The sequence below is a fragment of the Acyrthosiphon pisum genome, unplaced genomic scaffold (assembly GCF_005508785.2).
Source record: "Acyrthosiphon pisum isolate AL4f unplaced genomic scaffold, pea_aphid_22Mar2018_4r6ur Scaffold_12855;HRSCAF=13488, whole genome shotgun sequence".
Taxonomy (NCBI): Eukaryota; Metazoa; Arthropoda; class Insecta; order Hemiptera; family Aphididae; genus Acyrthosiphon; species Acyrthosiphon pisum.
Window position 1 is genome coordinate 1,990 of NW_021761391.1, and position 16,134 is coordinate 18,123.

General features: G+C 27.8%; 1 protein-coding gene and 1 long non-coding RNA gene across 4 annotated transcripts; both read right to left on the reverse strand.

Annotated features, from left to right (window-relative positions):
• Positions 1-752: 752 nt before the first annotated feature.
• LOC115034571 lies at positions 753-1,805 on the reverse strand. Its single transcript, XR_003839918.1, has 3 exons — positions 1,536-1,805; positions 935-1,159; positions 753-862 (listed from the first exon to the last, which is right to left on the reverse strand). It is a non-coding gene; the product is annotated as an uncharacterized LOC115034571 (long non-coding RNA).
• A 2,240-nt stretch (positions 1,806-4,045) lies between these two features.
• Positions 4,046-15,868, reverse strand: LOC100166558. Of its 3 annotated transcripts, none has more exons than XM_016809452.2 (12): positions 15,464-15,868; positions 14,156-14,476; positions 13,477-13,580; positions 11,145-12,965; positions 10,990-11,079; positions 10,584-10,671; positions 10,217-10,527; positions 9,616-9,749; positions 8,197-8,349; positions 6,326-6,468; positions 6,053-6,262; positions 4,046-4,326 (listed from the first exon to the last, which is right to left on the reverse strand). In XM_016809452.2, the coding sequence occupies exons 2-12, from the start codon at positions 14,458-14,460 to the stop codon at positions 4,311-4,313; spliced, it is 3,375 nt and encodes a 1,124-aa protein (XP_016664941.1). In that variant the 5' UTR covers positions 14,461-14,476; positions 15,464-15,868; the 3' UTR covers positions 4,046-4,310. The 3 variants fall into 3 exon arrangements, with proteins under 3 accessions (XP_016664941.1, XP_016664940.1, XP_029347730.1); XM_016809451.2 differs by having other exon boundaries at positions 14,156-14,479; XM_029491870.1 differs by lacking the exons at positions 13,477-13,580; positions 14,156-14,476; positions 15,464-15,868 and adding an exon at positions 13,253-13,415.
• Positions 15,869-16,134: the final 266 nt, after the last annotated feature.

The following is a 16,134-nucleotide window of genomic DNA, read 5'->3' on the forward strand; positions in this document are numbered from 1 at the left end:
ATTCATTGTGTTGAAAACTTCTTAAAATGTTATGTAATCCTAAAGCTTTAAATATGCGAATATCCAAAATATGCAAAATAAAATTTTGTATACAGTTGCGTTAAGTCAGCAAACATCTATTGGTATAAACTAGCTATTTTTTTTTTTACCAACCAATAAACATATAAAAATGCGTACAACGTCAGCCCTAGTAATAAGTATTAACGACAGTATAATAAAATGTATTAATTCATTTATAATTCCAAAGTCGGCGTTTCGGATATGCAATTTCGGTACACCAGTGCGTCAGTTGGGGGTTGTTTCGCGTGTTGGCGATGACAGGGTGAGCTGTAATTCCTATACAACAACAACGGAATTCGCCTTTCCGTTAAATTCGAAATTTTAGCACCGCTTATCATTGTTCAAAATTCACCGTGACGTCCTTTTATCGATTGTCGACGTCCTTCAAACTGTTAAATTCGTTAGTAGAAACAATCATCTTATTCAAGAGTAGAAACAGTTGTTAGTAGCTGGTAGGTACCTTTTAACTTTCGTACAACCATATTATAACTATTGTACATAAATCGTACAAAAAAACCTTTGGTTACGTCTCACCTATATAATATGATATAATCACACACAGTTTTTTTAAAATGTACTACCTATACTGTCTACTATATGTATACTCTTTACTAAATAATAATATTATGAATGTTATTAAAAACTATATTTTTGTAATATCATACATATTAATAATTATATTATATAGTAGGTAGGTACTTACATAAAAATAATATTATATAGAAAATGAAAGTAGGCAGTGGGTACGTATGAATAATTTAAAACGAGACAAAAAAGGATATTTCACTTTTTATACGCAAATCTAAAACATAATATTGTTATGTCACGAAAATAAACAGAAATTTAAGAGATTTAAATTAGGTGCTTATACTACCTGTTAATATAATGTAGAGGGGGGATATAGTAAGTAATAACTATACGCAATGCAGTTGATGATCCTATTTAAGTTGTTAGCGAATGTCCAGGTATAGGTTTTTGAAGCGTATTATCTTAAAGATTTTCTCCTATTATATTGTTATGACTAACACACAGCAGTACAGTACGTCATCATAACTTCCGTACACAGTTATAGAGACTTCGAAACACAAAACCGGACAATCTATAATAAAAAAAAAATATCGTTCTTTGATTAGTTTAAGTAACAGCAGTTGACCGGTTTATCATTAGTAATATATCTAGCTTAAAACGAATAATACCTAGATAAAATTTGGTCCGCCGCCGTAATACCTATCTATTTAGTTTCCCTAGCCGTCGTGATACACCTAGTCGAACACCAAAATCCCGGCGGCTGCACTACCTGTTTTAGTGTTTTTTAACCACAATAATAATTGCAATTAGTTCCACTTTATGGCTTATTATAGGTATTGCGGGAGCGTATTAGTCATTAGTGTATTACCATCATATTCTATAATATGCTATTATGAGACATGGGTAAAGGAATATTATGAAATATCAAATATGAAATAGGTACCTACCTAGGTACAACTTGACATAATATGACAATAAATTGACGGCGTGTTCCATTTTTTTGGCAATCTTATAGAATCGAAACTTTTTATCCACCGCGATATTTAAATATATTCTCAAAATCATAATCTGAAAATTAAAATATAATATTGTACTACCTATTCAAATATTCGTTTTTCATTCGGGTTTATTCCCATAGGCCATAGCTGACATATTATACGTTATTCAAACAAACATTTTTGAAATATATATATCTCAGCTAACAGAAACAAATACTACCACGGCCATTCGCTACCACTCTACTTAAGAGGACGCTACCCATGCATTTGTTGTCTCCGTCTTATACACGCACGACATAGCAAATTGTCGTTCACTAGTTTCAATAGTGTGCTGTTAGTTTTGATACTAGAGTGAAAACCTATTATAAAACTTTTAGGTAAGAACATTATCTGTGCATATGCGTTGCTGATTTTCCGAAATTTTCATTTTCAAGCAAGATACGGGTACGTCAATAATTAAAAATGCTCATACTTATCTCGCTTGAAAATTAAAATATCGAATAAAAGTCAACGCTTAAGATACCTAATATTATTATCTAAAAAATGAATATCAAGTCAAATCATTCTAACACCAAAACTAACAGCACACTATTGAAACTAGTGAACGAACATTTGCCATATCGTATGAGTAAGACGGAGACAACAGATGCATGGGTAGCATCCTCTTAATACTTATGCATAGGTATATAGTAATAAGTAATAAATCGCAATGATTCTGAAGGTTACTTTTATAGATTAAATAAATCTAAACATTGAAAATAAGAATTTCCAAATTAATATATATTAGGATAGATATTACTATTTTTCAAACACCAATATTTAAACACCGCGTCTTTGCTGCTAATTAAAAAAAAAAATGTTTTTATCCAATATAATACAAAAATTCCTGCTTCATCTCACGTGGAACGCACATTAACTAGTCCAGAAAGTCGTTTATTTAATAGACAAGCAAAAGGTTCAATGGCTAATAAAATCTTTGAGATGACTCTTTTGCTGTAAAAGCTGTTATTTCATACAGTATTTTATCGTTATGGGGATCACGAAAAAATAACTAAGTTACATACCTACGTATTTACGAAGAAAAAAAATTTGACAAATTTTTTTAAGTTTGAACTTATATAGGGTACGCTTGTAAAAATAAAGTAACTATAACTTGTTTGAATATTTATTACTTGTGGAAAGAACATGTTGCAACTATAATGAGCATCCTTGAGTTAAATTATTTTTACTTTTTACTCGTAAACAAGTATTTTAACATACCTACACATTACACAAAGCGAAAAAAATTGAAAATTTGTATATTTAATCTAATAATTTATATACAGTTTTTAAAATCTATTAATTTGTCTAATCAATAATTATTAATTTATCCACCCCTTTAATATCTATATTATACAACATTAAATACTATTCAAGTATTATCCTGCATGTTTTTTCATATGGCGGAAAGGGAAATCCACCAAATTATGAGTTTGAGGGAGGGAAGGTATACTTACTATTGGCGGTAAGTGGTAACTCTGAAATCTAAGATGGTACTATTTTGGTATGTTATAACTTTGTGTTATGGCGACAACAACTACGTTATTGTCAATGAAATTTAATTTTTGTGACTCCATTGCTTGCAAAAAATGTTATACACATTCCTTTAATTTCAAAATTGTAATCCTATTTAAAATTAAATTTTAAATGAGTTATAAATAATAATTTGATTAGCAATACAGTTCTTTTTGAATTTTGTTGGATAAACAAAAAAAATTATGAAAATAAAAAGGCGTCCAATGTCCTTCCGCTTTTAAGGAGCTTTCATAGACATCATAAAATACCTATAAATAATAATTTATTTCAAAACTCTGTGTAGAAGTTCAGAGTGTTAGAGTGTTTTTAATTTATTATCACGGCCTACACATTTAAGGTACATGTTTTTCCTCTGTAATAGGCTTAACTGGGTAATTAGATAAAAGTAACATTTTTGAACAAAAAGGGTATTGCACACCACCCTAGAAGATGAAACAAATAATACTGAACAAAACTTAGATACTACACCTAAGTGGTCTAAAATGTATTAAGCTTAAATATTTTTATTTATTTATTTTGGTATATTTCAATTTTACATCTTACAAATACTAAAGGCGCATTCACAGCTACGTCGCGTGTCATGTTGTGCGAGAGCTTGGTTATTATATGGTTACGACTGGTAACCAATATGGTTTAAAAGTTGAGCAGCATTCAATTCTTGGTATACTCGGTTGCAACTTGGTTATTACATGATACCAAAAAAATAATATCCAATCACAATACAATTTGATCGACACGACGCAGCTGTGAATCTGGCTTAACTCGATTCACTCAAAAAATATAGGTACTGAAGATGAACACAAAGCATTGATTCAAATACTTATTGTGTACACACAAAGAAAAAAACCCATTGTAAAATCAATACATTCCAGACAAAAACAATGTAAAATATAAAAAATCTTTATTTACTTTAGTGGAATCTAGTTAAAAATATAATGAGATCATACACAATTAATTAAAAAATAAAACAACCAATAATTAATCAGACAGTAGAGTAAGTTAGCAGATAATATGATCATTAACACAAATAAATTATTATAATAAAATTTTATGATAGCTCAAACAGATAAGCTTTACCTGTCAAACATTAAATAAATGATTTGAATAATAACATGTATAAATATTAAATAACAAGTCAATTGATTTTGTTCATGGCTTCTTGTATCTGAAAAAAAAAATATTTGGGCACTTTTAAATTATATTATCAATAAAATGAAATTATAAATAATAAGTAAGATTTTTTTTCATTTTAAACTTATATTTACAATAAATATTATGTAGGTACACTAAATAAGTTTTTTTTATATCCAAGACATGGATATTTTAAAACATGTTATTTACTTATTAAATATAAAAACCGGCCTAGTGCGAGTCGGACTTACGCACGAAGGGTTCCGTACCATCATTAGCTATAAACATGTTGGCAATACTGCTTATATTATATATTCTAGGATTTTTAGTATTTGTTATAGCGGCACTAGAAATACATAATCTGTGAAAGTTTCAACTTTCTAACTTTCATGGTTCATGAGGTACAGCCTGGTGACAGACAGACGGATAGACAGCGGAGCCTTAATAATAGGGCCCCGTTTTACTGTACGGAACCCTAAAAATTATAAAGCTACACATTTTAATACCACTATACCAGGACCTATTTAGTTTTATATTTTAGTACATTTTAAAAACTAATAAATTAATAATTATTAATTACCCAGTGTTATACATTATATTGCGCAAGAATTTAATTTTTCAATACCATACAATAATCAAAACAATTAAACCAAAAACTATTCTGTTTAAAATCATTATAATAGGTATTACATAATAATTTAAAAATAGATAATTTTCTATAATACCAATGATTACCAATGATAATTGATTTTAACGAATAAGAATATATGAATGAATAGATAATAATAACATTATAGCTAAAACTCAAATCTTAATTAACATTTAATTACCATAATTGTGGCAATTTTATTCCTTTAAATTAATAGATATAATTAAGGGCATTGCAAACAGACAGTTTTTAAGGAGTTTAAAATAGGCAATTTTCAAATTTTAGGCATGCAGGTTTTGTAAATGTGTGAGTAGTAAGTGATCATTAGTGTGTGTGCATGTGTGTAAATTAAATGGTGGAACGCCCTCTTACACACACATATATGTCACCGCCATGGCATTGCGATCATGAACAGGAAACAATTTATGCTCATTTACATGTATATTTTTTCCATCCTACTGATGAACTTGAAAACGAGATAAGTTTTCTGAAAACTGATTTGAATTTGTTAATAAGTCTACTTGAGATCAATCAGGCCATATTTTAAGAAATTTAATTTAATTTTCGAAGGATCGAGATTTAAAATTTCTTTAAATTTAAATATTCAAAAAAATGTATAGGAGTTTAGGAACAAGATTTTAAAAAAGTGGCCTAATTGATCTTAAGTAGACATAGTAACAAATTTAAATCAGTTTCCAGAAGTCTTATAGCATTATCAGGTCTATCAGTATGGTTGACAAAAGACTGATACATTTTGGTTGAAATAATAAAATTGTCTGTTTGCAATCCCCTTATTATAACATTGTATAGTACAGTGACATAACTAAAAAAAAAAAAAAAATTAAGAAGTAATCTAATAACAGGACACATATTATTGACTTGAAGATAATAATACAATTGATGTTCATATTATGGCAATGAATGGCACAACACGATTACACGACAATGTAAATTAAGCAAAAACAACATAGTAAAAAAAAAAATATACATTCAAATTTGTCACCACTTATTACCAATATACAAAAACATTCATAATCATTAAAACAAATTAAGAATATTACTTGAATAAAAAAAAAAAAAAAATAGTTTATTAAAAAAAAATTGTTATTACCCTATTAAATCCAATATTAATTCACTTTCGGCAAAACCTTTTGCACTATTAAAGGATAATATTACATTTTTCAACCGTTCCAGATTTGAAAGGCCATTACTATGTAGAATTGTGTTAGTTTTTTTATAATGCACTGACATAAGCATTTTATCCAATACATAATGTAGCCAGTATATATTTGTGGCTGGTTTGAACAATTCCCATTGATCACTACAGTAACATAATTTAAACATTTAATTATTTAAGATAATAATATACAAACATAATGCTTACTTAGTTTCTTTTCTCATCATACGATAAATATCAAATTGATAGTCACCAACTGAAGTAAATAATTCTGTATCTTTAGAGAGGTCATTATATATATGATTGGAATTATATGTCATTCTACTTAAGGTGTAATCAATTATTGTTATCTGTCAAATAAATGAAAAGTTTATTTTATTAATAATCAGGGGTTTTATATAAGAGTATTAAGAGTAGTAGGTTATACAATTTATAAATTTAATTTAGAATAGAACAGAAAAAAAATGGCACCATTCTATTTAAAACGTTTGGAGTTTTATAGATAGAAATATGAACCAATCTATACATTTTCACCAAAGGCCGAAAATGGGCTTAGACAGTTGATGATGTATTACAACAGTAATCTAAAAGTAATGTTCATACAATTAATTTGGGATTTCAATGCTGTAAATTCTTATATGTTTGGTTGTTTGCAGATACTAGTATTCATTCAATTTTAGTCTAATACATTGGATGGACCCTAAGAATTCTTTCTCATTATTTCATTTATTTAAATAATATTAATATTTATTGTTATGGTTTTTGTATCAGCAAAAAAAAAGTTTGTACAAACAATTTTTTAGAATATATTAATTGCTGTAAATATTTATGGATTCCCTGAGAAAGAGATCTCTGAGAGCTTATTGATTATAGATCATTTATTGTAGGTCACACTTTAATTTTGAAAACAAATGCTAATAACCAACAACAATAAGAAACCTAAAAAATTATATGACTCTCAAAAACAAATTCACAGGCACTCAATAATATAATAAACTGTAATCACCTCATACTAATACCAATTTGATTAGTGCTCGAAATTTACCAGAACAGCATTCTGGTTAGCTAAAATTAGAATTTAAGAGTTCCGGATTGTAAATATATTAAGTAAATAAAAAAAATAAAAAAAAAATATTTGATATGTCCACTCAGTAGGACGTTTCTGACAGTATCACAATCGAGGCGATAAAAAATGATCAAAATTCTTTTTGACAAATAATTTAATAGAGGTCCAATAGGCTTCACACAATCACAAGTGTCGTTTTATTTCTTCGTCAATTCGCAATAATAATGTTATGGATCGAAATGCAAGTACCTACGCTTTAATTAACTGTAAGTCACAAACGTGAAAAAAAAAGTGACAAAAAATTCCAAGCATTGAGGAAATTATTATACACTATTAGTTATACAATATGTATTCATATTTTATTGTAAATATAAATTTAAAATTAATATTACTATAGTCATATTTGCATAAGGCATATTAATTTTATAAGCGTTCCGGTTCATACAATTTTCCATTTCAAGCACTTAATTTGATAGCCTACAGGCTACCATACTGTAACTCCAAAGAAACATCGTTGTCCATGCGTGAGCCACATCTGTATAATTTACTTTTTCTCAACAATGAATATTTTTATCATAAGTAAAACTTTTTATCAAATTGTATTCTCCCCAAAAAATATCTTTAGTTGTAGATGTATTCCAGGTGGCAACGCAGTGACTGTCATTTTTTTTATGCAATAACTAGTTATTTATTATTTAATGTTGTATAGCAGTGGTTCTCAACCTGGTGGGCACGCCCCCCTAGGGAGGCGTGACAAAATTTCAGGGGGGGCGTGAAAATGTTGAAAAAAAATTTTAATTGTATATTTAATAATAGTTAATTTTAATTTTAAATTATAATTTTTTTTCATTGAAGTTGTATTCATATTAATCCAATAACCTACATTAAAGTATAGTTTACATATAAATATTATGCATACATCAATCTTATAGTAGTGAGGGGGAGGCGTGAACTCATAAAATAGTTTGAAAGGGGGCGTGGACCTCAAAAGGTTGACCTATACAATGTATACCTTAATTCCCCGTGATGGTACATTGAAATGTTGACCCTCCAATTCATATGCTATTTTCTTGTTTGAACATTTTTTTATTAAAATGTTACCAATATGTAAATCACGGTGTTCGAACTTGTATTCTTCCTCAGCTACAGCTAACCCAAAAACAATCTGGAAAACAATACACTTACCTATATAAGTTTAAATAAATCAGTAGATCACAAATTGGATATAATACAAGATTAATTATTATATTTTATCTATATATATAAAAAAGCTGGTAAGTGGATGTCACTCTGCTGTACAGTAGGTTAAAAGTCGGTCAATGTATAATGGATTGTATTAAACTTGAATTCAAAGATATAATATCATTGTATAATAAAAACGATTTTGAACGGAGATGGTTTGTCAGTCTGGATCTTTTATATTGTTATTATTTATTATAGCTTGTGTTGTCGCCGTCTTACAAATGTACAACATAGTAAAAACTGTTTTGAGCGGGACAACTTTTCTCGCACCATATTTGTTGTAGAACTACCAAATTTTCACAAAACTTTAAGAAGAAATTTATCTGTACAACAGCGTGCACTTTTCTTTAATAGCACTATCCAATCATTTTTTATAAGAAAAAAACAAAAAAAACCAAATGTTTAGAAGCAAATAACTTTTATTGTATTTATGTAATCTAAAATATGGGCACGCTGCTGCATAGATAATTTTCCATCCTATATGTTCAGAAATTTTGTAGCCACTACTACAAACACAGAAAAAAAAAAGTTGTCCAGCCCAAAACTGTTTTTGCTATGATGCACATTTGTAAGACGGAGACAACACATGCGGGTGTGGTATCCTCTTAATATTATAATATTATTTTTTATTCGTTTCTATGATGATAAACAAAGCGTTTGAAATTAAAATCCCGTTTTTAGCGGATTTTTTGTAATTTATCAGTGGTTTTTCCCATGGCATTAAATAACTTTTGAGAAAATTGAAAAATGACCTCTTCAAAGTACCATTTTGATCCAGTTTTCTAAAAGATAAAATATTATATGTTGATACTAAAAGACATTGCTTCCACAGTCATGTGTTATACCCAAAAAGAGTTAAACAATCACAATTTTTTTTCTGGGCAACACCGAGTAATTCAGCTAGTTCATAATATATATAATTATAACTCACTGCTTGCCAACCTTATGGGATTTATTTAATTAAAATACTATTTATATTACAATACATACTATTACTATTATTATTATTATTATGGTTACCACAAAAATCATAAATATTTTTAGTTGTTTATGAATAAATAAGTTTTAAATGTAATTAAATACAATTTTAAATGATGGAATAATAATATTTTTTTGTTATTAATATATAAGTATATTTTGTTGATTTAAATAGACGTTAATGAAAAATAACATGTTTGTTATAACATACCTGTAAAAATGCAAATAATGATTGATCCGCCGAGTTAAATACAAAACTTTCTACATCAATCCCACCATTTTCCATTTCCAAAATCATAAACATTTGATCCTTTGGCAATATGTCAGGATTATCGTTATCAGAACCTAATTTATAACATGATATTCATACATTATTTAGGAACTTAAAAATAATTTCAATAAGCACATTTAAATAAGTTGTCTTTATTTTAAGTAATATGTTGTGTGACAAATTTATTTTTATATTTATAAGGTATACCTATAATGGTAAAATGAATATTGGGTATAGAAAATGGCAAACATTTTTTTTATATAGTCTACTATTGATTAATTGATGGATGGGTTCCATTTGGTCTTAAAATATTTGCTACCCCCCAAAAATGATAGCTAGTTATGTCACCAAAAACAATAATATTATATTAAATTATACTACTCTTTATTTAATCTAAGTACCTACTGTGAATGTCTTGTAATGTATTTTAATACAATTGTTATCTATATTTTACTAATTTTTTCACTGTAAAATTGGCGTCAGGCGTTGAAAATAAAATATAATATAAATATTAACATCATAAACCTTAAATTAATTTTACCTTTATCCTTGTCATATTGTTGCCAGAAGTTAATCAAAATACTAGGATATTTTCCTTGAACACAGGAAACACGTTTAAGTTTACAAAATGAACTTGTTTGATTCAAATTACTTTTGTTCCACAACTTATTCAACTCTGTAGCTATTACAATTTCACTGTAAACTTCAAACATTTTCTTCTGTTGCTCACTATTAATATTCACTTGACCTTCTATAGGAATGATTTTGACAATAGTACATCGATTTCCACTTGAATAACTAAATACTTCACCATATACACCTTCTCCAACCTTTTTCCATTTATTTGTATACCTTAAAATAAAAATTCTACAATAATAGACAATAAGACAAACAAACATTATACTTACTTTGGGCTTAACCATGATTCAAAAGATATTAATTCTTTTTGATGACATGCTTCAAAAATATAACTTTTGGCTTTTTGGTTTTCAAGATCTACACAAATTTATATTTAATAAACTTACATCACATAGTTTTAACATTTTTTTTATTATTTTGAAGTTATGAAAGCAAGTGATTATTGTGGTTACAACTCTTCAAATTATACTCTTACTTTTATAAATAATAAATATTTAATTAAATAATTAAATAATTAAAATGTTCTATTTTTCTAATGGTTTACAGATTTAACTTATAAAGTGTAGGAAAACTTCATTGGAATGTGCTTATAAAAAGAATATCTTCTTAGGCAAATTGAAGTATAATTTATAAATTAAACTAAGATGAATATAACAAAATAAACATTTTAATTACCAGTAGAAGTTATCTGCAAGTTTTGGCTGGAACTGCACATTGAATTTTTTGAAATACTTCTTTGATCTAAATTTTGATAAATACTAGTATCTGCAAACAATAAAAAATATTAAAATATACAGCATTGAAATACAATTTAATTGTATGAAAATTACTTATAGATTGCCGTCGTAATATGTCATCAACTGTATAAGCCCATTTTCGTCCTTTGGTGAAATTTATAGACTCGTTCATATTTCTGTCCATACAACCCCGAACAATTGAAATAGAACGACGCCACTTTTTGCCCGGTTCTAAATGAAAAACTGTTGTGTTTTCCTCTGTCAAAATGGTATCTAACTGACTAAACTCTTCAATAACTTCCAAGTTTTGAAACCGAGCAGCATATCTCTTTCGCCGCGGCACAAATACAGACTCATTGGTTTCTAATATGTCATTTGTGTCATTTTCACTAATAGAAATATTTATCTGATTTTTAGTGCTGGTATTTTCTTCACATTTGTTTGTAGTTTTATGAGTTTTCAACTCAAAACTTTTGTCATTTAATAATTGATTATTATAATCAGCATTCTCTTTTGTATGTAACACATCTATTGTACAGTTTTGTTTATAAATAACAGTATCTTGTTCTAAACTAGATGAACTTTGTAAAATATAAGAATTATTTGAAATAATGTCACATTTGTGGTTTGAAGTGTCGAGAGAGATATCTAATGTATGATCAAATTTGCCAAATAAACTTTCCTCTTCAATAGATTTATCACACTGCTCAATTTTATCATCAATTATAATATCAGAAAACTTGGTTGTAACATCTAATATAATCTGAGATTCAGAATCGGGTGTATAAGAATCAAATTGTTCATCAGACAGATATTTATTGTATAATATACATAGTTGACGTGGTTGAGACTCCTCGATAGATCCTTCTTTTATATTGCCAATAGTTATGATGCTATTTTCTCTATTTGATTTAGAACGATCTAAAGACAACAGACTATGATTATCCTTTCCTGATGAACTTATATTGAAATGTATACGTGGTTGACTTGGTTGAGACTCCTCGATAGATCCTTCTTTTATATTGCCAATAGTTATGATGCTATTTTCTCTGTTTGATTTAGAATGATCTAAAGACAACAGACTATGATTATCCTTTCCTGATGAACTTATATTGAAATGTATACATGGTTGACTTGGTTGAGACTCCTCATTAGTTTCTTCTTTGATACTGCCAATAGTTATGATGCTATTTTCTCTGTTTGATTTAGAATGATCTACAGATGACAGACTATGATTATCCTTTCCTGGTGAACTTATATTGAAATGTTGTAAAGATTGAAATGATATGTTATTTAAATTGGATAATGGAAATGATTGCTTCTGCTGTTCTAATGGCTCCAATTGTTTAATTTCAGAAGTTAAAACTGGTTCAAAATTACACATGTTTATGTGTTCTTCTGAAGTCATAAAATCTTGATTTTTCAATTTTTCTTCATTAATAGATTCTTCATCACAAAAAATATTCATAACTTTTTGATACCAATTTGAGTTTTTTTCTTTTGAGCGGGGAATATTTTTTTTTTTAACTCTACATTGTCTATTAGGGCTGTTAAAAAGCTGGTTGTTAAATGTACTATTTTCTGAATATTTGTTTTTGGATGGGAAGAAATGAGAACCAGATATTTGAATAGACTCATCAAATGGTTTATTATATTCATAATTTATTTTCCTTGAAATATTAGAATTTTTTGAATGTGAATGTTCTAGTTGCAAGGGAAGTTTTGAAGAATTAAGAGTATTGACGGCATGCAACAAATTTTTTTTTAATTTACTTTTTTTTGTTTTTTTTGAAGACATACTATTGAATTTGTTACCATGAGCAAATAGCATAGATTTTTGTAATGGAGTTGAACATTGTTCTTTAGACAAAATAAATTTGTTTTTTAATTTCTTGATCGAGATTGGTGTAACTCCTATAAGAAAAAATTATTATACATATTAAAAATGTTACAACAATTACTTAAATTAATAAATATATAACTGTAAAACTTTGTTTACATAAATATAATATGTTATAAAATAAAAAAGTAAAAGATTTTCTATTATTCTATATTTACTATATAAAAATCAAATAACATTAAAAAAAAACTTTGAGTAATGAATGCAAAATTAAACATATAATGCTACACCAAAATGCACCAGTATATAATAATGAAAATAAAATATCTACCTAAATACATTATATCTTTAAATTTCTTACTGATATACATTTTATCTTAACATCTCCCGAACGCCCAGTGATATAATAAAACCAATGCTATTATGGGTAACAATTTAGTTGGTTGAGTGTCACTTGTGGTGTTTAATTGCAAGTTACTCTGACAAGTAAGCTATATTTATAGATTATAATCAACTTTTTTAAATGCTTATAAAATAATTTTATTGTTTATATTCAACTGTATTCAATCATATTTTATCTCATACCTTTTGAATTATTAGAATTATTTAAATTTTCCTTTTTCTTTCGAGCACTTTTTAACAATAGTTTTTTCTTTTTATGATTACTATCTAAATTGTCTTCTGTAAATCTGAAACACAAATTCAATTATTATATTTATTGATAAGTATCTACATACAAATAATTCAATTTAACCGTTGGCTTCAATGCGACTATATAATATGGTGGATTAAGAGAGGAGGGGGGTGCTTAGGAGCTAAATCACCCACTATTCCGCATGGATTTTTTTTATTATCATAAATTACTTAAATATCAGTTATTACATAGAACTAAAAGTATTTATTTTTAGACAACCAACGAATAGGTTAAATTTGTTTTTAATCTGAAGTTGATCATGGTAAGTAGGTACTTAAGGCTTTATTATCCACATAGCACACACCATAATAATCTTAGATTCACAACTATCAATAAAAATTTAAAAAAATATAATACATTAAGTAGGTATACCAACTATAGTCAGTTTCCATATTAAAATTAACAAATAGGTATACAACATATACAATAGATCATAGATATGTTTTTTTGTAATGAAACAAAGATATATTATGCATAGATACTGAATTAAAAATGTCTAACAGTCCCTAATTTATTGTTTTAATAGTTTCAAAGCCAACAATTTGATTTCATATTTAAGACATAACTCACCTCTTTTTTGTACTCAAATTATTTCTATGACCATCCAAAGTAGAATGTAATTGCATTGACCATCCACCAGTAGAATACTTCTGATCTTCATATTTTTTTTTATGTTTGTCAGGCTTGTACATTGTAACTGAGCCACTGGGTTCAGGTGAAATAAATGTTGTTTGTGGAACATCCTCAATGCCCAAACATTTGTCAAAATCATCATTTAAATCATCATTCCACAGTGAATTTTGTCCTAAGAGTTGGGTACGTCTAGGTTTCCCATAAGTCTTCACAAATTTTGAAGTATTTGATCCTTGAGCCATTTTATCAGTTTTTAAACTACTAATAAGAAAATAATTATTAATATATATTTAATTATTGACTATTGACCATATAAACATTTAGGAATATAAAACATGACTTTTATATTGTTTACAGTTTAAAAAGTTAATGAAAATTTTTTTTAGATGATATATGAAGCAACTGGGAGAGTAAGTGAGGTTATATAAAAAACAAAGAGAATTTTGGTGGTACTGTACGTTCTGTCTCATATAAGAGTAACATGATACACTGATATTTGTCTGGTTTGGTCAGCTTAATTGGTTCGCTTAAATCAATTTTTTATCAGCTTTTGTTCTTAAATGATCGGCTGAGGAAAAAAATTACTTTATGATGTTCATCTTGGAAAATGCATGAATAACCTGCTAGGGCAGAGGTACTCTAACTCTTTTTTTCATTCCGCAACTCTCGTATATCTTCACATTATGTATAGGTATAAATTCAGAAAAAAATTTAACAAAACGACCATACGGGTTATAATAATTATGGCTGTGACTGTGTATAAAATAAATAATGGAGTGCTCCCACACGTGCATGTACATGTCAATAATGCATGATCACAAATGTTAATTATTTTGTTGTTTTTTTTTTGGTCAAAAATCAATCTTTTGCCAGTCATATTAACTAACCTATCTATCCAATAACATTTCTAAAACCATATTCAATTTTGATGGGTTAAGGAGTTCAATTTCAAAAAGGTGGAAAATCGTTTTCAAGATAACTTCACGACAATGTTCAAATATGTTTTCAGAAGTTTTACGAGCAATGGCTATCTGGACGGTACAGTTAGCATAAGATAAGTCAATTTTGGTAGAAAACAGAGAAGGGATCGAATGTTCGAATCCCCTTAACAAAATAAAATTAATAAAATTCACAGTAACAAGCAACAACCTTAATAATTAAAAATATCACACATGTCAAATAAAAATAATATATTGTATATGAATATTAAAAGCACGTATTATAACGTTACAGAGTTACACTTACCGGTTAATGAATATTCGGACAAGACAATTTATCGTTATTCAAATCAAAGCACTGAGTGCCTCCAAATACTTTGTGGCTTGTGCAGTTTAATAGACGACGTTTGTACCCACCACATGAAGAGTAATGAGAACAAAGAAGAAGTACGATTAACATAGATAATCTAATAGAAAAAAAAAGGGGTGCTGCAATCAACTATTGAACTAGGGTACGAGACAATTATTTAACTTAAATAAATGAAAAATTCAAAATATTAGACGAGTCAAATCTCAACGGTGAACGGACACTGGTCACTGATAACTGATTAGTCGTCTTTAATATTACTTACATGATAAGAACAATTCTGCAGCGCTCTATAACAGCAGTGGAATATTTATGTACTATTGTACTATATTAATTTAATAATATTAGGTACATCGTTTTCGCAATTTACAATAATAAGCCATAAATATGCCAATAAAAAGCCTAAAGCTTTCTCCCATTTAACTTTCAAGGAAATTTCCTTAGGTACTCCAAACGTACTGGGGTTTAAATCTTTATAAGAGCAGAAAGATAAACAACACTTCATTATTTTCTTTGTAAAACATAATACCTATTATAATGTAAAAATACTTAAAAAATGTGCATGAATTAATTATTTTTAAAATTATAAAAATAATAATCACAATTAAAAA

Coding starts and splice junctions, on each gene's coding strand:
- LOC100166558 (XM_016809452.2), bottom strand. CDS start 14,460: ATGGCTCAAGGATCAAATACTTCAAAATTTGTGAAGACTTATGGGAAA. Junction 10,528..10,583: donor GAATCATGGTTAAGCCCAAA/GTAAGTATAATG, acceptor TTTTATTTTAAG/GTATACAAATAAATGGAAAA. Junction 6,469..8,196: donor TACCATCACGGGGAATTAAG/GTATACATTGTA, acceptor TTTATTTGACAG/ATAACAATAATTGATTACAC.